This window comes from Leptodactylus fuscus, chromosome 7, assembly GCF_031893055.1.
Source record: "Leptodactylus fuscus isolate aLepFus1 chromosome 7, aLepFus1.hap2, whole genome shotgun sequence".
In the NCBI taxonomy this organism is placed as follows: domain Eukaryota; kingdom Metazoa; phylum Chordata; class Amphibia; order Anura; family Leptodactylidae; genus Leptodactylus; species Leptodactylus fuscus.
In genome coordinates, this window is record NC_134271.1 from 134946473 (window position 1) to 134968882 (window position 22410).

Below are 22410 nucleotides of genomic sequence, written 5' to 3' on the forward strand. Positions count from 1 at the left end.
GGAACAGGAGCACTGCAGATCCCCTATATTCAGTAGACCGGGCACTGTCAGACACAGGAATACCTAATGTGTATGTGTGTCACAGTCATTTTCTACTTTTATATGTATTCTAGGGAAAGAAGGGTTATTTTTTTGTTATATTTTTTTTTTAAAGCTTTTTTTTTTTTTTCACTATTTTATGGGAGATTCTATACATTACTATTGCGGCTGGTCATAGACCCCCCTCCTCCCAAAAAAAAAAATAATAATATATATATTTTTTTTTTTTTTTGCTTGACTCGAGTATAAGCCAAGGGGGGCTTTTTCAGCCCAAAAACTGTGCTGGAAAATTTGGCTTATACTCGAGTATATATGGTTACACTTTAATCCCCCTTCATCCTCTCCCACATTTGGCCTAAACTCATTATAGACACAGCTAGTATATAAAACAAAGACATTTTTTCTTCAACTATGGTAACAAATTTGCGTAGTCAATGAATCATTGGATCTACCATAAAGGGTATAAAAAAAAAAAAAAAAAAAGTGAACTAGGTATTACATTTATTTTCACAGACAAAAATTTTACCAAAAATGTTAATGGGGTAAGGATTTACAGACATAAAGAGGCACGCAGACAGAACAGGGACTTCATTCATCTGCATGGTATCTTCGCTGATGTCTAAAGAGAAGTGGCCTCTGGGAAAACTTCTTTTTGCATTTTTCGCAAGTGAATGGCTTCTCCCCGGTGTGTTTCCGTCTATGTAACACAAGATGGGTGCTATGTTTAAAAGCCCTCCCGCATTCTTCGCACTGATAGGGTCTTTCTCCGGTATGGGTCCTCTGGTGGGTGATGAGGTGAGAACTCGTTGTGAACCCCTTTCCACACTCCATACACCCATAAGGTTTTACCCCCGTATGTGTTCTTTTGTGTGTAATGAGGGCAGAACTTTGGGCAAAGCCTTTTCCACATTGGCCACAGATATAGGGTTTCTCCCCGGTGTGGACTCTCTGGTGGACGATTAGGTAATTACTGATGCTGAACGTTTTGTCACATTCCGGACATTTATAGGGTTTGTACCCGGAGTGAAGTCTCTGATGTTTATGCAAAGCGGACGAATCGCTGAAGCTTTTATCACAGTCGGAACAGGAAAAGGGACGTTTCACGGCATGAATTCTTTCATGTCTCCTTAGAAGACACCTTTGTGTGAAACACTTATCACATTTCATACAGACGAAGCATGATATACCTGTATGTAATCTTTGGTGTTGGGCCAGGGTCGATTTGTGCTTATACTTCTTGCCACATTCACTACAACAATATAGCCCGCCGACCATTGGCATTATTTTCTCATCACTGAACTTGACTCGTATACCTTTCTTCCTCTTCAGCTCCCTTATTTCGTCATCGAAAAACATGGAGTATTCTATTTCGACACGATCTCGAAAGTTGTACCGTCGCTTGGTGCCAAAACCGTCCTCTTTTAATGGAACGTAAGGATCTTCTTCCAAGACCTCGGCTAAATGCATACCTTCTACCGCCAATCCGTCACGTGTAAACAACGTCGTATACAGCTCATCCGCTGGGTAGCTGGAGGCATCTACAAAAGGTATATACTGTGAGAACTTAAGTCAACTGAACAGTAAGCTAGTCAAAATATAGATATTTCAAGAAATTGGGGACATTGTGAGACTGAGGTCCTGTTGCCTGTGGCAGCAGTCTAAGCATCAAAAACAGTCAAGTACAATGCAGGTGCCTCTTGTTTATATTGTATTATCACTTATTAAAGGGATCCTATCATTGGATTCCCTTTTTTTCTGCCTAACACGTAAGAATAGCCTTAAGAAAGACTATTCTTCTCCTACCTTTAGATGTCTTCTCCAAGCCGCCGTTCGGTAGAAATTCCCGTTTTCTTCTGTATGCAAAAGAGTTCTCTCGCAGCACTGGGGGCGGTCCCCAGCGCTCAAACAACACTGGGGGTGTCCCCAATGCTGCGAGAGAAATCTCCAGCGCCGCCTCTATTTTCTACTGGAACGACCTCTCCCGATGAGGCCCGATGGCAGAACCAACTGAGCATGCCTTGAAGTTTGAAACTCAGGAAGAAGACACAGGGAAAGGCCGTTCCAGAAGAAGATAGAGGCGGCGCTGGAGATTTCTCTCGCAGTATTGGAAATGCCTTCAGTGCCGTTTGAGCATTGGGGACCGCCCCCAGTGCTGCGAGAGAACTCACAGAAGAAAACTGGAATGTCTACTGAACGGCGGCGTGGAGAAGACATCTAAAGGTAGGAGAAGAACAGCCTTAATAAAGGTGTTACGTAGGTGTTAGGCAGCAAATAACGGGAATCCAATGATTGGATCCCTTTAAAGAGGACCTTTCACCATTTTTCACACAGGCAGTGTTATATACTGCTGGAAAGCTGACAGTGCGCTGAGTTCAGTGCACTGTCGGCTTTCCCGATCTGTGCCCGGTGTGAAGAGCTTACGGTCCGGTACCGTAGTTCTTCTATGGTCAGAAGGGCGTTTCTGACTGTTAGCCAGAGACGTACTTCTGCCTCGCGGCGCCAATCGCGCTGTACTGTGGAGCGGGGAGGAAGTAGTAGTACTCGCAGTACTCGTCCATAGACGAGCATTATCAGGGAGGGAGGGGGGAGTTCCTCCCCGCTCCACAGCACAGCGCGATTGGCGCCGCGAGGCAGAAGGACGTCCCTGGCTAACTGTCAGAAACGCCCTTCTGACCATAGAAGAGCTACAGTACCGGGACCTCTAGCGCTTTACCCGGGGCACAGATCGGGAAAGCCGACAGTGCACTGAACTCCGCGCACTGTCAGCTTTCCAGCAGTATATAGAACTGCCTGTGTGAAAAATGGTGAAAGGTCCTCTTTAAACAACGCAGCACTAACAGAACGGTTTGTGCTTCAGTAACCAAAAGAGAGAGCAAAGATATATAAAAAAAAAAAAAAACGTTTACCCAGTTTTTTGACATGTCCTCTCAAGTTTGTTATTGATGGGTCTTCTCCTTGCTCAAGGCAGGTTATTAATTTGGGTTTTCTGTACCGATACCCTGAAAAAATTACAAATTTGTTTAATTTAACAAATAAACTTGATAGCTTTTTAAAAAAAAAAAAAAAAGAAAAAAACTAAGTAAATCATAGAATTCTTGTAGCCTCATGTAACACAACTCTGGTAGGCACCAACTATTGGTGGGGGAAAAATACAATGCATGATCCAGGCTGTATATAACTCTTGTGCCATCGTGCACAGAAGTGTAAAGCACCATCTTTAAAATAAATGACGCTTGTGAAAATGTTGCGCCCTGTCATTTAACACAGGCCGGGGGCAAACAATTTGGGCAATTTCAGACGAGTTGGAAGTTCAATCGTGTCTGCAGTGATCGGCAATACAATATGTTGGAAGAGAATTTTTGTTTCACACGTTATACCCAGTTTTTGCAAGGCATAGCTGTGTGTCAGTCTCAAAGACGTATTTCCATCTCAGACATCTACTGCCCAGGAACTGCCCTAAACGTCTCATAGGTTCGGTTCACATCTGTATTCGGGCCATTCCGTTCCCCACTCTACATGCAAAAAGAGGAGAGAAAAATTTTCTCTCCGCATTTTTTTTTTTTTTTTTAATGTAGATTGTGAGCCCCACATAGAGCTCACAATGTACATTTTTCCTTATCAGTATGTCTTTGGAATATGGGATGGAAATCCATGCAAACACGGGGAGAACATATAAACTCCTTGCAAATGGTTTTTTGCCCTTGGTGGGATTTGAACACCAGGACTCCAGCGCTACAAGGCTGCAGTGGTAACCACTGAGCCACCGTGTGGCCCCATTTCTCTCCGCATTTATTGTGTGAAAACCACACGGACCTCATTATGTTCTATGGGGTCCGTGGGTTACCTAAAGTAATTGCTTTTTTTATACTGATTAGGTTTCGGTTCGTGGCGTCCCCAAGCAGATCTCCCATGTGCAGATATGAACTGGACCATAGATGAGGGGGACCTGCATCTATCTACACAACATGGGGTCACCTCAACTCCATCCAATCCAATGGCTCCTGCATCTAGGCAGCATACAAGATGGTTGACCATGTAGACAAATTTCTCTATTTACTTCTATGGCAAACCAAAACTGTCAAGTTCTAATTCCCATAGAAGTGAAAGGGCTGCTCATATGAGGACACATCTTATGGAAATAAAGCAGAAATGTCTAGGATAAGAAAACCACTGAACAGAAGTTACCGCGTGCTGTACAGTAGACTTAGCAACACAACTTTTGGGCTTAGTAATATTCTACTAGGGTCAAGAGATGATTGAAATCGGATAAGCCACAAAAGCCTGATACAGGTCCCACCTCCGGGATCATCATCCATGGCTAGAGCAGGGGTTTTCTAAGGTCCATCCTCAACAGTGGAAGTCCACCGCATCCAGATGGAGAATTAATCAAAGGGAGGCCATGGATGTGTAAGCGCGCTCTACAGGTTCTGTGACTCCCAAAGTATTCAATGGTCATTTCTCCAGTCATCCTTCTCTGCTTCACTAGCCAGGATGGGACACTAGGAAGTCAGGCCATTTACACAGAGCAATGGTACTCCTCAAGCATCACCGTGTTCTGTCTAGCAAGGCCCTAGTAGAAAAAGACTGAAAAGCCCTTTGTTAAAAGGGATTCAATCATCAAAAAGCAATTTTTTTGTCCCTAACACGTAGGAATAGCCTTAAGAAAGGCTATTCTTCTCCTGCCTCTAGAAGTCTTCTCCGCGCCGCCGTTCGGTAGAAAACCCGGCTTTCCTCTGCATGCAAATGAGTTTTCTTGTAGCACTGGGGGCGGTCCCCAGAGCTCTCACAGCACTGGGAGCATCCTAAATGCTGCGAGAGAACTCTCCAGTGCCACCTCCATCTGGAACGGCCTCTCCCTGCGTCTTCTTCCGGAGCTGGCTTCAATCTTCTAGGCATGCGCAGTCAGCTCTGCTGTCAGGTCTCGGGCAGAGCCGACTGCGCATGCCCGCAGCAATTTTCCTGTTGCCATTTACACAGTAAACTAGTGTAAGTGGACATTTTCTTGTGGTAAGCGGCCGCAAGAAAATGGCTGCTGGAACGCGCACTCGACTCTGCCAGAGGGCCTTTGGCAGGGCCAACTGCGTATGCCTAGAATTAAGCCAGCGCCGGAAGACGATGCAGGGAGAGGCTGTTCCAGGCGAAGATAGAGGCGGAGCTGGAGTTTTCTCTTGCGGCATTGGAGACGCCCCCAGTGCTGTTTGAGCGCTGGGGACACCCCCAGTGCTGCGAAAGAACTCATTTGCATGCTGAAGAAAACCGGGAATTTTACTGAACGGCGGCGTGGAGAAGACATCCAAAGGTATGAGAAGAATAACCTTTCTTAAGGCTATTCCTACGTGTTAGGAACAAAAAAAAAATTGCATTTTAATGATAGGATCCCTTTAAACTCTTGGAAAACTGCTTTACCTATCTATTCAGGGTTAGATGAAAAGGCAAAAAGAGATATCCAAACACATGGAACTTGCCTAAAGCGCGGAAGGTTTGGAAATTATCCATCATGACTTGCTGATAGAGTTCCTTCTGTCCTTCTTCTAAATATTTCCATTCTTCCCTCGAAAAATACACGGCAATATCTTCAAACTTTGCCGTCAAAGTCTTGAACACAAAATTAAAACTTTATGCAAACTGGTTGGTATAATAATAAATAACTGCTTAGTAACAGTAGACGTGCCCCATTTAACACTGCATAATTTCCAGGCGTTCATTTGTTAGAAGGGCATTGATTTCCTATACTGTCATATGAATAAGAAAACATAAAAAAAGCATATAACCTGTGGAGATTTCTTCTTTGTCCGGGCCTTCCTTATCTGAGGTTTCTTCTTTAATTTCTTCATTTTCTCTCTCCTGCAACTGGATACCCTGTAGAGTCCCGACATCATATACAGGCGTCATTTATACATCATACAGACACAGTAGCAGAAAACAAGAACAATACATTAGGCCGCATCAGCAGGAAGAACTGTACATCCCCTGCTGATAAAGTGACCAAATAGGCCTGCCCATAACAATGCCAATATGGCTATAATAAAAATATAGTAAGCAAACCCGGTCATCCCGATATACCAATACAGATGTATCGGCCGTGAAGAATCATTCATTGCATTTCAATCGCACCCACAAGTGTTCAAGTCCCAGTATGGAGGAACTAAGTGCAAATGTAAAAAAAAAATATGAAACAAAAAAAATTTAATAAAAAACATAAAAAGTAGAGATGAGCGAGTAGGTATTTGATAGAATACTACGGTATTCGAACTATTCGTACTCATTCGAATACTACTCGCTATTCGCAGTAAAGATTTGATTCAGAACCAGCGTTGATTGGCCGAATTCTATACAGTGTATAGCTTTCGGCAAATCAACGCTGGTTCTGCAGCAGGTTCGTCTTTGCTAGTCGGGAGAGCTGGCAGCTTGCTGTTACGAGGGAGCTTACTTTTTATCAGCGCAACTGCAAACGCTGTGCAGTTAAAGTGCAAGGACCCCATAGACTATAATAGGGTCCATGTGCTTTAACTGCACAGCGCTCCTCCTAAACACTCTCCTCCTGCTATTCGTGGACTTGGTGACTCTCCTTTAGTCAAATAGTGGTTTCCCCTGAAGCGAGCATTTTTTCCCACAGACTATAATGGGATTCAATATTCAATTCGAGTAGTCGAATATTGAGGCTCTACTCGAAACGAATCTCGAATATTTCACTGTTCGCTCGTCTCTAATAAAAAGCCCTTTAAAGGGGTATTCCCACGTCGCATACTCACCAGTCTTCGTTGCTGTAAATTCTTCTTTCTTCCTGCTTTGTTGTGTCATTGGTGGGCGGGGTCACATATGCAAAGCCCGCGGCGAGATGCCGCTGGTCCTGCGTGCACGCTCATAGAGCAGTCTAGCCTTCACAATGTAATATAGACCCGGCATCCGCCTCTCTCTATTACAGCAGATGCCGGGTCTGTATTCGCATTGTGAAGGCTAGACTGGTCTATGAGCGTGCACGCAGGGCCAGCGGCATCTCGCCGCTTGGCTTTGCATATGGGAATACAGACCCGGCATCCGCTGTAATAGAGAGACGAATGCCGGGGAGTGTAGACGCCGGCACAGATGCCTACAACATCGCTATGCTCCTGCCCTGCATGAAGCCAGCAGCGGCAGGAGCGATGCTGTTATTCCGCTCCCCCCCCTCCCCCCCCCCGGAATAGCAGCATCGCTCCTGCCGCTGCTGGCTTCATGCAGGGCAGGAGCATAGCGATGTTGCTGGCTTCACCTGTGCTGGCATCTAACCGTCCCCGGCATCCGCCTCTCTATTACAGCCGATGTCGGGTCTGTATTAGAGGACCCTTCCCCCCAAAGGGTAAACTACCCCCCCTCCAGGCTCGCTCCCGTGCACTTAGCCCCTCCTCCCTCCCCCCTCAGAGCAGCAGCTACATCACTTGACTTATGACCATGTGTTTGCCACCAGATCTCCACACAGATCATGCAGACAGGAAAGTAGTTCCCAATCTACTTTCCTGTCCGCATGATTTGCGCGGGCAGCGCACGGCCAACACACGGACCCCATTACAGTCTATGGGGTCTGTGTGCTTTCACTGCACAGCGCCTGCAATTGCGTTGGGTATTCCGTTCCAGCGGTCCCCATGCGGACTCGACCGGACGGATTAGGGTAAGATTGGGGGGGGGGGGGGGGGGGGATCAGATTTCTGAACATTAATTTAGTACTGCTTCACCTTCTAAGCTTTCCCCGTATAGTGACCCCATGCCAGCTAAGAATGCGGGCAGCAGTTTTGTGCACAGCCAAATGGGCAGGAGTACGGCTGTGCAGGGAAAACAGAGAAGAGTTAAATCAGTACTACAACCTATTCCTTGTCAAAATAAGGAAGACCAGACCTTCGACCCCTTATCATTAGGGATAGGAATACTCCTTTAATGGGAGTCTATCAACATTTCTGACAGATGAAAGCTGCAAGCAGATGAAACAAACCTACTGTGTGCTTGGGCCTGTACTATAAATTGCATGATCAGCAAATCCAAGTTTAGGCCCGGTTCACATCTGTGTTTGGGCCGTTCTGTTCCCCTCTATGCATGAAAAATGAGTAGAAAAAAAAATCTTGCAAACAGCACTTTTCTCTCCGGATTTTTCGTGCAGAAACTGAGCAGAAACCCCATGGCTCCATTATAGTCTATGGGGTCCGCGGGTTTCTTAAGTTTATGCAGATTAGGTTTCCACTTGGGGAGGGTCTCCAAGTGAACTCCCCAAACAGAAACCCATGCGCAGATGTGATCTGGGCCTTAGTCTCTCTGGCACAGAGGTGGTCAGTTTCTGTGCAGTATTCTGGGCTATTTGCACTGAATTTACTTCTAAATTCACAGCTACATCAGAGATTCCTTCAGGAGCATCTGTTGCAGAATCCATTCAGAATGGCGGACAATAAAAGGACGCCAGAATGGAAGTCCAAAGAACTCGATTATAGACCACGAGATATTCTGGGATTCTTGGAGTCCGTCATTACAAAGATGTGGGGGCTTTTATAATGGAGGAGAAGAACGACAACGCGGATCTGAATGTAGCCTAACACACATAAGACATATATACCTTTGCACCTTCCAATCTGCATATTTTGCATTAAATGGGTTTGTGCAGGAGCTTAGGATTTTTGATCCTGATGAGCTATAAATGGTCATCAGAACCAGATCGGTCAGAGTCCATCACCTTAACCTTGAACTGAATGGGAGAAGGGCTGCAGTTCCAGGTGCCGCTATAAAGCCGTGTTCACATGGAGGAATTTGCCGTGGATTTGGGAGCAGATTTTGCCCCCAAATCCAGGGCAGATTCTTTTCAATGGGAGGCAGAGATCACAGCAGGATGTGGAAAAAAGAAGCGCCCGGCTCCATCTTGCCACGGCTTGAGACTTCATGCTGAATAGGCCCACTCATCCGGGCCTAATCAGCAGACGGATGTCGCAACGGAATGCCAATGCACTGCAGCTAGACATGGCGAAAATTGAAGAGGAATTCCTCTTCATTTTCCACCATGTGAACATACCCTTAGGGGGCATTCACATGGAGTAACGCCAGGTGTGTATCACAGCCGTACACGCCGGCGTTACGGCAGACTGCCAAACACTTCCCATTCACTTCAATGTGAGCGCTCGTAACAGCGGCGTTTACAAGCGTTCCCATTGAAGTGAATGGGAAGTGTTCGGCAATCTGCCGTAACGCCGGCGTGTACGGCTGTGATACACGCCCGACGTTACTCCGTGTGAATGCACCCTTACTTTTTACAGAGCTTCTGGTCCGTACACAGTCTAGCAGCGGTGCCTGGACTGCAGCCTCACTCCCAGTCACTTGAGCTGCTGTCAGCGGTCTCATCAGTTGATCAGATCAGAGTTCGGATGCTGACTGATAGGTTATCAGAATCAAAACTCTTACAATCCAGGACAACTCCTTTGTGGGTGTAAAAGAAAAAAAATGGGGTGAGAGCAGGGCATTGGTAAGGAACCAGTGTAATGTCTGTAACATTACACCGGTGCACTGATAGATCTCAGTGTTTACATGAGACTTATGGCTTTACGCGTGAAATCCCAGCTCGAGAAAAGAAAAGGAGACCAGGAGCGGACAATGGAGAGCGGGGACGTCTATTCTAGCGAATTCCCATCCCAGAACAATACACGCTGCGGTTTATGGAAATCACACTGGAGGTTTCCCTATAGTATAATGGAAGCAGAAAATTCGCAGAGGAAACCTCTGCAGTAGAGATGAGCGAAGACCGTTCCGAACAGCACGCTCTCATAGAAATGAATGGAAGCACCTGGCACGCAGACTTTGCCGGCGGCCGGCCACTTAACCCCCCGCATGCCGGCCGCTTCCATTCATTTCTATGGGAGCGTGCTGTTCGGAACGGCTGATCCGAACAGTGTTCGCTCATCTCTACTATGAAGACTTTCTAAGAAAAGAGCTGCGGAAAAACCGTGATGTATTCCCGTTACGGTTTTTCCCGTATCATTTTTAGGCTGCGGTATGCTACATGGGGCCTTAGCCTTAGGGCTAGTTCACACAGGGCTATTTGGGCCGAATTTTGATGCTCAAAAACCCGCCTCCCAAGGGGCCACACGGTGGCTCAGTGGTTAGCACTGCAGCCTTGCAGCGCTGGTGTCCTGGTGTTCAAATCCCACCAAGGGCAAAAAACCATCTGCAAGGAGTTTGTATGTTCTCCCCGTGTTTGAATGGATTTCCATCCCATATTCCAAAGACATACTGATAGGGAAAAATGTACATTGTGAACTGTATGTGGGGCTCACAATCTACATTTAAAAGAAAAAAAAACAAACGCCTGCCATTGAATTCAATGGGAGCCGGTCATGTCCTTATTCTGCGAGCGGTATTTTACCGTTCATGTAGAAAAGAAGCGACATGCCCTATCTTCAGGCAGAGTCCGCGGCTGATTTGCCTCTCAACACCTCCCTCCTGACCAGGCCCATTCGTTTGGGCCTAATCCGGAGCGGAAAAACGCAACGGATGGAAACGGCAACAATTGCGGCTAGCCGTATTTTGGTCCGGTTTCTGACGCGGCTACCCCGACAATTTTACTCTGTGTGAACTAGCCCTTAAAGGGTTTGTTTCATTATGACAAGCTGTCTGCATGGCTTATGGTTATCCCAATACATGGCCATCATGTCATGTGAGATTTCTCCTGATATCTGTGGCAACAACAGTCAGGGGGGGGGGAGGGGCAGAGACCCTTCATGTACAAGGATCATATATATACATATATATATATATATATATATATATACACACATTGTTTTCTTGCTTGGCTTCTCTGTAACAAGGATACAAGCCATATATCATACTACATCACATCCTCCATATAATAACAAGCTACGAATAAGAGGATGCTACATCCAGCGCAATAGCCCATACAATACACTCACAGCTTCAAGGGTTAAACGTCGGTCAGTGATCCAGCCTGGTTCGTTCCCGGCAGTGAGAGGGTTACTGCGCCCGGTACACGGCGGAGGTCCCGGCACAGACAGCAGAGGACGCCATCCTCACACTCACCGACCAAACTACAGCACTCACACGTCCATCTTCTCTGCGCCAGCGCAAACAGGAAGTGACGTCACGCCGTCCCCCACCTTCCTCCAAGCCAATGCGAAAGCGGAGACGCGATTGGCTGTTGCTAGGACACCGGGCCGCGTCTGTGGTAGTCCCAGTGCTATGAATGGATCCATGTAGTGTAATGAGTAGAGGACATGAGGGCGGCGATACAAACAGGAAGTAGTGGTGTGTACACAGGGTTAGCCATAGAGTACTACCGTGGTAACTGGCTTGTTAAAGGGCAAGGGGACATTACACTGTACAGACTACAAAGGGCACTTTACTGAGGCCACACTGTGGGGGCACAAAGGGATGTGCTGGGAAATGGGCAGCACCAAAATGGCATGGGAGGCACGGCTTTTAATACCAAAATGGCCACATCCTTTGACTTGGGAGGTATGACATTCTTAAAGGAATTGTCCAGGGAGTTTACATACTTCCCAACGTCTGAAAAACCGAAAAAGGGACAAAACGTGCGGCGAGTTTAGCTCCACCCACTTTTATGTTGACTCCACCCATTCTCATTCATTTTTCATGTGCTCCCACACAGTATAATCCTCCTACAGTCACCTGTAAGTTATATTCCCACCCTCCATCCCTGTCCCCAGATTCATGTCCCCTCCATCTCTGCCCGTAGTTTCATATCCTCCATCTCTGCCCCCAGATTCATGTCCCCCCATCTCTGCCCCCAGATTCATGTCCCCCCATCTCTGCCCCCAGATTCATGTCCCCCCATCTCTGCCCCCAGATTCATGTCCCCCCATCTCTGCCCCCAGATTCATGTCCCCTCCATCTCTGCCCCCAGATTCATGTCCCCTCCATCTCTGCCCCCAGATTCATGTCCCACATCTCTGCCCCCAAATTCATGTCCCCACATCTCTGCCCCAGATTCATGTCCCCCCATCTCTGCCTCCAATTTCATGTCCCCCATCTCTGCCCATAGTGTCATGTCCCCCCATCTCTGCCCCCAGATTCATGTCCCCCATCTCTGCCCCCTGATTCATGTCCCCCCTCTCTGCCCCCAATTTCATGTCCCCCATCTCTGCCCGTAGTTTCATGTCCTCCATCTCTGCCCCCAGATTCATGTCCTCCATCTCTGCCCCCAGATTTATGTCCCCCATCTCTGCCCCCTGATTCATGTCCCCCCTCTCTGCCCCCTGATTCATGTCCCCCTCTCTGCCCCCAGATTCATGTCCTCCATCTCTGCCCCCAGATTCATGTCCCCCATCTCTGCCCCCAGATTCTTGTCCCCCATCTCTGCCTCCAATTTCATGTCCCCCATCTCTGCCCATAGTGTCATGTCCCCCCATCTCTGCCCCCAGATTCATGTCCCCCATCTCTGCCCCCTGATTCATGTCCCCCCTCTCTGCCCCCAATTTCATGTCCCCCATCTCTGCCCATAGTGTCATGTCCCCCCATCTCTGCCCCCAGATTCATGTCCCCCATCTCTGCCCCCTGATTCATGTCCCCCCTCTCTGCCCCCAATTTCATGTCCCCCATCTCTGCCCGTAGTTTCATGTCCTCCATCTCTGCCCCCAGATTCATGTCCCCCCATCTCTGCCCCCAGATTCATGTACCCCCATCTCTGCCCCCAGATTCATGTCCCCCCATCTCTGCCCACAGATTCTTGTCCCCCATCTCTGCCTCCAATTTCATGTCCCCCATCTCTGCCCATAGTGTCATGTCCCCCATCTCTGCCCCCTGATTCATGTCCCCCCTCTCTGCCCCCAATTTCATGTCCCCCATCTCTGCCCGTAGTTTCATGTCCTCCATCTCTGCCCCCAGATTCATGTCCCCCATCTCTGCCCCCTGATTCATGTCCCCCCTCTCTGCCCCCTGATTCATGTCCCCCTCTCTGCCCCCAGATTCATGTCCTCCATCTCTGCCCCCAGATTCATGTCCCCCATCTCTGCCCCCGATTCATGTCCCCCCATCTCTGCCCCCAGATTCATGTCCTCCATCTCTGCCCCCAGATTCATGTCCCCCATCTCTGCCCCCGATTCATGTCCCCCCATCTCTGCCCCCAGATTCATGTCCCCCCATCTCTGCCCCCAGATTCATGTCCCCCATCTCTGCCCCCTGATTCATGTCCCCCCTCTCTGCCCCCAATTTCATGTCCCCCATCTCTGCCCGTAGTGTCATGTCCCCCCATCTCTGCCCCCAGATTCATGTCCCCCATCTCTGCCCCCTGATTCATGTCCCCCCTCTCTGCCCCCAATTTCATGTCCCCCATCTCTGCCCGTAGTTTCATGTCCTCCATCTCTGCCCCCAGATTCATGTCCCCCCATCTCTGCCCCCAGATTCATGTCCCCCCATCTCTGCCCCCAGATTCATGTCCCCCATCTCTGCCCACAGATTCTTGTCCCCCATCTCTGCCTCCAATTTCATGTCCCCCATCTCTGCCCATAGTGTCATGTCCCCCCATCTCTGCCCCCAGATTCATGTCCCCCATCTCTGCCCCCTGATTCATGTCCCCCCTCTCTGCCCCCAATTTCATGTCCCCATCTCTGCCCATAGTTTCATGTCCTCCATCTCTGCCCCCAGATTCATGTCCCCCATCTCTGCCCCCTGATTCATGTCCCCCCTCTCTGCCCCCTGATTCATGTCCCCCTCTCTGCCCCCAGATTCATGTCCTCCATCTCTGCCCCCAGATTCATGTCCCCCATCTCTGCCCCCGATTCATGTCCCCCCATCTCTGCCCCCAGATTCATGTCCCCCCATCTCTGCCCCCAGATTCATGTCCCCCCATCTCTGCCCACAGATTCTTGTCCCCCATCTCTGCCTCCAATTTCATGTCCCCCATATCTGCCCATAGTGTCATGTCCCCCCATCTCTGCCCCAGATTCATGTCCCCCTCTCTGCCCCCAATTTCATGTCCCCCATCTCTGCCCATAGTTTCATGTCCTCCATCTCTGCCCCCAGATTCATGTCCCCACATCTCTGCCCCCAGATTCATGTCCCCCCTCTCTGCCCCCTGATTCATGTCCCCCCTCTCTGCCCCCAAATTCATGTCCTCCATCTCTGCCCCCAGATTCATGTCCCCCATCTCTGCCCCCTGATTCATGTCCCCCCTCTCTGCCCCCAGTTTCATGTCCCCCATCTCTGCCCCCAGATTCATGTCCCCCCATCTCTGCCCCCAGTTTCATGTCCCCCCATCTCTGCTTCCAGTTTCATGTCCCCCCATCTCTGCCCACAGTTTCATGTCCCCCATCTCTGCCCCCAGATTCATGTCCCCCCATCTCTTCCCCCAGTTTCATGTCCCCCCATCTCTACCCCCAGATTCATGTCCCCCCATCTCTGCCCCCAGATTCATGTCCCCCCCATCTCTGCCCCCAGATTCATGTCCCCCCCATCTCTGCCCCCAGATTCATGTCCCTCCATATCTGCCCCCAGATTCATGTCCCCTCCATCTCTGCCCCCAGATTCATGTCCCACATCTCTGCCCCAGATTCATGTCCCCTCCATCTCTGCCCCCAGATTCTTGTCCCCCATCTCTGCCTCCAATTTCATGTCCCCCATCTCTGCCCATAGTGTCATGTCCCCCCATCTCTGCCCCCAGATTCATGTCCCCATCTCTGCCCCCTGATTCATGTCCCCCCTCTCTGCCCCCAATTTCATGTCCCCCATCTCTGCCCGTAGTTTCATGTCCTCCATCTCTGCCCCCAGATTCATGTCCTCCATCTCTGCCCCCAGATTCATGTCCCCCATCTCTGCCCCCTGATTCATGTCCCCCCTCTCTGCCCCCTGATTCATGTCCCCCTGTCTGCCCCCAGATTCATGTCCTCCATCTCTGCCCCCAGATTCATGTCCCCCATCTCTGCCCCCAGATTCTTGTCCCCCATCTCTGCCTCCAATTTCATGTCCCCCATCTCTGCAAATAGTGTCATGTCCCCCCATCTCTGCCCCCAGATTCATGTCCCCCATCTCTGCCCCCTGATTCATGTCCCCCCTCTCTGCCCCCAATTTCATGTCCCCCATCTCTGCCCGTAGTTTCATGTCCTCCATCTCTGCCCCCAGATTCATGTCCCCCATCTCTGCCCCCTGATTCATGTCCCCCCTCTCTGCCCCCTGATTCATGTCCCCCTCTCTGCCCCCAGATTCATGTCCTCCATCTCTGCCCCCAGATTCATGTCCCCCATCTCTGCCCCTAGATTCATGTCCCCATCTCTGCCCCCAGATTCATGTCCCCCCATCTCTGCCCCCAGATTCATGTCCCCCCCCATCTCTGCCCACAGATTCTTGTCCCCCATCTCTGCCTCCAATTTCATGTCCCCCATATCTGCCCATAGTGTCATGTCCCCCCATCTCTGCCCCCAGATTCATGTCCCCCATCTCTGCCCCCTGATTCATGTCCCCCCTCTCTGCCCCCAATTTCATGTCCCCCATCTCTGCCCGTAGTTTCATGTCCTCCATCTCTGCCCCCAGATTCATGTCCCCCCATCTCTGCCCCCAGATTCATGTCCCCCCATCTCTGCCCACAGATTCTTGTCCCCCATCTCTGCCTCCAATTTCATGTCCCCCATCTCTGCCCATAGTGTCATGTCCCCCCATCTCTGCCCCCAGATTCATGTCCCCCATCTCTGCCCCCTGATTCATGTCCCCCTCTCTGCCCCCAATTTCATGTCCCCCATCTCTGCCCGTAGTTTCATGTCCTCCATCTCTGCCCCCAGATTCATGTCCCCCATCTCTTCCTCCTGATTCATGTCCCCCCTCTCTGCCCCCTGATTCATGTCCCCCTCTCTGCCCCCAGATTCATGTCCTCCATCTCTGCCCCCAGATTCATGTCCCCTATCTCTGCCCCCGATTCATGTCCCCCCATCTCTGCCCCCAGATTCATGTCCCCTCATCTCTGCCCCCAGATTCATGTCCCCCCATCTCTGCCCACAGATTCTTGTCCCCCATCTCTGCCTCCAATTTCATGTCCCCCATATCTGCCCATAGTGTCATGTCCCCCCATCTCTGCCCCAGATTCATGTCCCCCTCTCTGCCCCCAATTTCATGTCCCCCATCTCTGCCCGTAGTTTCATGTCCTCCATCTCTGCCCCCAGATTCATGTCCCCACATCTCTGCCCCCAGATTCATGTCCCCCCTCTCTGCCCCCTGATTCATGTCCCCCCTCTCTGCCCCCAGATTCATGTCCTCCATCTCTGCCCCCAGATTCATGTCCCCCATCTCTGCCCCCTGATTCATGTCCCCCCTCTCTGCCCCCAGTTTCATGTCCCCCATCTCTGCCCCCAGATTCATGTCCCCCCATCTCTGCCCCCAGTTTCATGTCCCCCCATCTCTGCCTCCAGTTTCATGTCCCTCCATCTCTGCCCACAGTTTCATGTCCCCCATCTCTGCCCCCAGATTCATGTCCCCCCATCTCTTCCCCCAGTTTCATGTCCCCCCATCTCTGCCCCCAGTTTCATGCCCCCCTTCTCTGTGGGGGGACCGCGGGACAGGACACCGAATCTGTGAATGTCCTGCGGAATCTGGGACGGTTGGGAGGTATGGGAGAGGAGCGAAAGATCTGACGTTGAATCAGGGAAAATATTTTTATATGTTTGTGTATATAGTTTTTTTTGTTTGTTTGTTTGTTTTTTCATTGTGACGCCTTGGACAACTTTTGCTATTTGACTTGTCCCCTGATATTGACCAGAGTGTGCAACGTTCCACTTCTTGGATCCCCAGGGATCGGCTGTTGCTTCTAGTTGATCATTTTCACTACAAGCAGGTCTCCTAATATGTGTTCAGGTTATTGTTGTATACAATGGCGCCATGGTGATACCAAGGGGACACCAAGGACACAGGGAAATCACTAAATATGTACCAGGAATTGCCCAATCGGCGATAACTCCCATTGGCTAATCAATTTTGATTGAAACAAAGTGTTATTACATTTTACAGGATAGAAGGCCTCTGGTAATGATTGGTGCTGTAGCTGGCGCTGGCATGGTAGCACTTACATGGACACTGTTACCGGTTGGTGCCCTTGATAAATTTTAAACGGTTTAATTTTCCAAATTGAGATAATCTGTTCAGGGTTTCCATTGTACTGGCACCTCAGGGGCACTGCAAATGCAAAACCTACTTCTGTAAAATCTGGTCTCCAAATAGTTCAACTTTGCATCCAAGTGGGGCATGGTGCACAACAAATTGTGCACATTCTCCTTTAACCCCTTGTAAATATGAAAAATATATGGCTAAATATGTTTTATTGGGGGAAAAAAAAATATTTTTCAATGGTAATATATTTTGCAAAACACCTGTAGGGTCACAATATTCACTGTACCCCTTTATAAATTACTTGGAGAGTTTACAAAATGGGGTCATTTGTTGGGGGACTTTGACTGTTCTGCCACCTCAGGGAATCTGCCAGCAAAATCTGCCCTCGATCGAGGTATTCCATCAGATACTATGGTATTCAAAATATTCGATTACAATCGAATACCACAAGGTTTTCACTGTTGATATTCAATATACTTTCCCTGGTGCTATTTTTGCACCAATAGCAGTGCGGGGGAGGTGGGAAAGGAAGTAGGAAAACCTAAGCATCGAAAAAAAAAGTAAAAAGTCATTGGCTGGCTAAATCAGGTGACCTCCGATTTATAAGAATAGTGTCTGTGAGATTCGTTTCAGGTGCGATTTGGATGTAGATAGGGAGAGACGTCTGCTCAGGGTTAGCTTGGAATTAGCTTCTGTTAGGGTGCATATACGCTGACTGATTCTGAACGTTAAAACACGTTCAGATTCAGCGGCGTATAAAGCAGATCCCATTCATTTCAATGGGAGCCGGCATACGAGCACTCCCCATAGAAATGAATGGGCTTCTTTTTTCTCTACAAGCGCTCCCATTGAAGTGAATGGGAAGTGTTTAGAAGCGCTTGTGTGTACAGCTCAGATTGAGACGAGCGCTTACGCCGTGTGAAGGGGCCCATAGAGAAAAAAGCAGCCCATTCATTTCAATGGGGAGCACTCGTATGCCGGCTAACATTGAAATGAATGGGATCTGCTTTATACGCGCTGATTCTGAACGTGTTTTAATGTTCAGAATCAGTCAGCGTATCCGAAGTGTGAATGCACCCTAAGGCTCTATTCACACAGAGTAACGCCAGGCGTCATTTGTGTGTAATTTGTGTGTCTTTTACGGCCATCATAAAACGTTTACATAGAGTTCTATAGGAAAAGACGTCCGTAATTTACGGCCGTCATTTACAGCCGTCATTACAGTAAATTACAGACGTCTTTTCCTATAGAACTCTATGTAAACGTTTTATGACGGCCGTAAAAGACACACAAATTACACACAAATGACGCCTGGCATTACTCTGTGTGAATAGAGCCTTAGGCAGGAAATATCACACCAACAGCTCTTATAAGAGCTACAGTTAGGGCCAGAAATATTTGGACAGTGACAAGTTTTGTTATTTTAGCTGTTTACTAAAACATGTTCAGAAATACAATTATATATATAATATGGGCTGAAAGTGCACACTCCCAGCTGCAATATGAGAGTTTCCATATCCAAATCGGAGAAAGGGTTTAGGAATCATAGCTCTGTAATGCATAGCCTCCTCTTTTTCAAGGGACCAAAAGTAATTGGACAATGGACTCTAAGGGTGAGTTCACATGGAGTAAACGCACCACGCAATGTGGCGCGTTTACGGGGCGTGTACGCCGCGTTTTTTAGCGTTGCGCGCAAACGCAGCGTTAACGCGGCGTTTGCGCGCAACGCTAAAAAACGCGGCGTACACGCCCCGTAAACGCGCCACATTGTGTGGCGCGTTTACTCCGTGTGAACTCACCCTAAGGGCTGCAATTAACTCTGAAGGCGTCTCCCTCGTAAACCTGTAATCAATGAAGTAGTTAAAAGGTCTGGGGTTGATTCCAGGTGTGTGGTTTTGCATTTGGAAGCTGTTGCTGTGACCAGACAACATGCGGTCAAAGGAACTCTCAATTGAGGTGAAGCAGAACATCCTGAGGCTGAAAAAAAAAGAAAAAATCCATCAGAGAGATAGCAGACATGCTTGGAGTAGCAAAATCAACAGTCGGCTACATTCTAAGAAAAAAGGAATTGACTGATGAGCTTGGGAACTCAAAAAGGCCTGGGCGTCCACGGATGACAACAGTGGTGGATGATCGCCGCATACTTTCTTTGGTCAAGAAGAACCCGTTCACAACATCAACTGAAGTCCAGAACACTCTCAGTGAAGTAGGTGTATCTGCCTCTAAGTCAACAGTAAAGAGAAGACTCCATGAAATTAAATACAAAGGGTTCACATCTAGATGCAAACCATTCATCAATTCCAAAAATAGACAGGCCAGAGTTAAAGGGATTCTACCACTAAAACACTTTTTTTTCTAGTTACCACGTCGGAATAGCCTTTAAAAAGGCTATTCGTCTCTTACCTGTGGAAGTGCTCTCCGCCGCGCCGTTCGTTCAAAATACCGGTTTGTACCGGTATGCTAATGAGTTCTCTCGCAGCGATGGGGGCGTCCCCATCGCAGGAGCAGCGATGGGGGCGTCCCCATTGCAGCTCAAAAACTGACCACAGCGCCGCCTCTCTGGTCTTCGGTGTCCTCCCCTTGCTTCTTCAGCGTACTGTCGGACGCCTGCGCAGTACGCTCTGTTCGACGAAGATTGCCGAACGTACTGCGCATGCGCGAAATTGCGATCCCAGCCATAGTGCGGGCATCGAACTTTCGCGCATGCGCAGTACGTTCGGCAATCTTCGCCGAACAGAGAGCATACTGCGCAGGCGTCCGACAGACGCTGAAGAGGCAAGGGGAGGACACCGAAGACCAGAGAGGCGGCGCTGCGGTCAGTTTTCGAGCTGCAATGGGGACGCCCCCATCGCTGCTCCTGCGATGGGGACGCCCCCATCGCTGCGAGAGAACTCATTAGCATACCGGTACAAACCGGTATTTTGAACGAACGGCGCGGCGGAGAGCACTTCCACAGGTAAGAGACGAATAGCCTTTTTAAAGGCTATTCCGACGTGGTAACTAGAAAAAAAAGTGTTTTAGTGGTAGAATCCCTTTAAATTTGCTGAAAAACACCTCAAGAAGCCAGCTCAGTTCTGGAAAAGTATTCTATGGACAGATGAGACAAAGATCAACCTGTACCAGAATGATGGGGAGAAAAAAGTTTGGAGAAGAAAGGGAACGGCACATGATCCAAGGCACACCACATCCTCTGTAAAACATGGTGGAGGCAACGTGATGGCATGGGCATGCATGGCTTTCAATGGCACTGGGTCACTTGTGTTTATTGATGACATAACAGCAGACAAGAGTAGCCGGATGAATTCTGAAGTGTACCGGGATATACTTTCAGCCCAGATTCAGCCAAATGCTGCCAAGTTGATCGGACGACGCTTCATAGTACAGATGGACATTGACCCCAAGCATACAGCCAAAGCTACCCAGGAGTTCATGAGGGCAAAAAAGTGGAACATTCTGCAATGGCCAAGTCAATCACCAGATCTTAACCCAATTGAGCATGCATTTCACTTGCTCAAATCCAGACTTAAGGCGGAAAGACCCACAAACAAGCAAGACCTGAAGGCTGCGGCTGTAAAGGCCTGGCAAAGCATTAAGAAGGAGGAAACCCAGCGTTTGGTGATGTCCATGGGTTCCAGACTTAAGGCAGTGATTGCCTCCAAAGGATTCGCAACAAAATATTGAAAATAAAAATATTTTGTTTGGGTTATGTTTATTTGTCCAATTACTTTTGAGCTCCTAAAATGTGGAGTGTTTGTAAAGAAATGTGTACAATTCCTACATTTTCTATCAGATATTTTTGTTCAACCCTTCAAATTAAACGTTACAATCTGCACTTGAATTCTGTTGTAGAGGTTTCATTTCAAAACCAATGTGGTGGCATGCAGAGCCCAACTCGCGAAAATTGTGTCACTGTCCAAATATTTCTGGCCCTAACTGTACACTGCTTGAAGAGTGTATATACACCTCTAGTATATACACTCATCCTGCAGATAATTTTTACAAAAGCCCTTTTAAGGGCTCCAATTCCCTCCCACTGGTATACAATATACCTGTCCCGTATGGGTGTGAAGCAAGGTGTATACTTGCCATCCGGTATATACCGTACTTGCTATACGCTCTAAATATATACCGTCCGTGTATTCTTGCAAAACAGTACGCTTGTATACATCCATTCGTGCGCCCAATATACCTATCCCATACGAGACAAAATGCTGTTTGCAGCCTGTAATCATGGAGATACAGTCCTATGAAAAAGTTTGGGCACCCCTATTAATCTTAATCATTTTTAGTTCTAAATATTTTGGTATTTGCAACAGCCATTTCCGTTTGATATATCTAATAACTGATGGACACAGTAATATTTCAGGATTGAAATGAGGTTTATTGTACTAACAGAAAATGTGCAATATGCATTAAACCAAAATTTGACCGGTGCAAAAGTATGGGCACCTCAACAGAAAAGTGACATTAATATTTAGTACATCCTCCTTTTGCAAAGATAACAGCCTCTAGTCGCTTCCTGTAGCTTTTAATCAGTTCCTGGATCCTGGATAAAGGTATTTTGGACAAACAATTCAAGTTCAGTTAAGTTAGATGGTCGCCGAGCATGGACAGCCCGCTTCAAATCATCCCACAGATGTTCAATGATATTCAGGTCTGGGGACTGGGATGGCCATTCCAGAACATTGTAATTGTTCCTCTGCATGAATGCCTGAGTTGATTTGGAGCAGTGTTTTGGATCATTGTCTTGCTAAAATATCCATCCCCGGCGTAACTTCAACTTCGTCACTGATTCTTGAACATTATTCTCAAGAATTTGCTGATACTGAGTGGAATCCATGCGACCCTCAACTTTAACAAGATTCCCGGTGCCGGCATTGGCCACACAGCCCCAAAGCATGATGGAACCTCCACCAAATTTTACAGTGGGTAGCAAGTGTTTTTCTTGGAATGCTGTTTCTTTTTGGACGCCATGCATAACGCCTTTTTTTTATAACCAAACAACTCAATCTTTGTTTCCAAAATGAAGTTGGCTTCTCCAAATGTGCTTTTTCATACCTCAGGCAACTCTATTTGTGGCGTACGTGCAAAAACGGCTTCTTTCTCATCACTCTCCCATACAGCTTCTCCTTGTGCAAAGTGCGCTGTATTGTTACCGATGCACAGTGACACCATCTGCAGCAAGATGATGCTGCAGCTCTTTGGAGGTGGTCTGTGGATTGTCCTTGACTGTTCTCACCATTCTTCTTCTCTGCCTTTCTGATATTTTTCTTGGCCTGCCACTTCTGGGCTTAACAAGAACTG

General features: G+C 48.2%; 1 protein-coding gene across 1 annotated transcript; it reads right to left on the minus strand.

Moving 5' to 3' along the window:
• Positions 1-509: 509 nt before the first annotated feature.
• LOC142212974 (uncharacterized) lies at positions 510-11112 on the minus strand. Its single transcript, XM_075281110.1, has 5 exons — positions 10953-11112; positions 5811-5898; positions 5505-5634; positions 2946-3038; positions 510-1577 (listed from the first exon to the last, which is right to left on the minus strand). Exons 2-5 carry the CDS (start codon positions 5871-5873, stop codon positions 628-630), a joined length of 1236 nt encoding a protein of 411 aa, XP_075137211.1. The 5' UTR covers positions 5874-5898; positions 10953-11112; the 3' UTR covers positions 510-627.
• Between the last annotated feature and the right edge of the window lie 11298 nt (positions 11113-22410).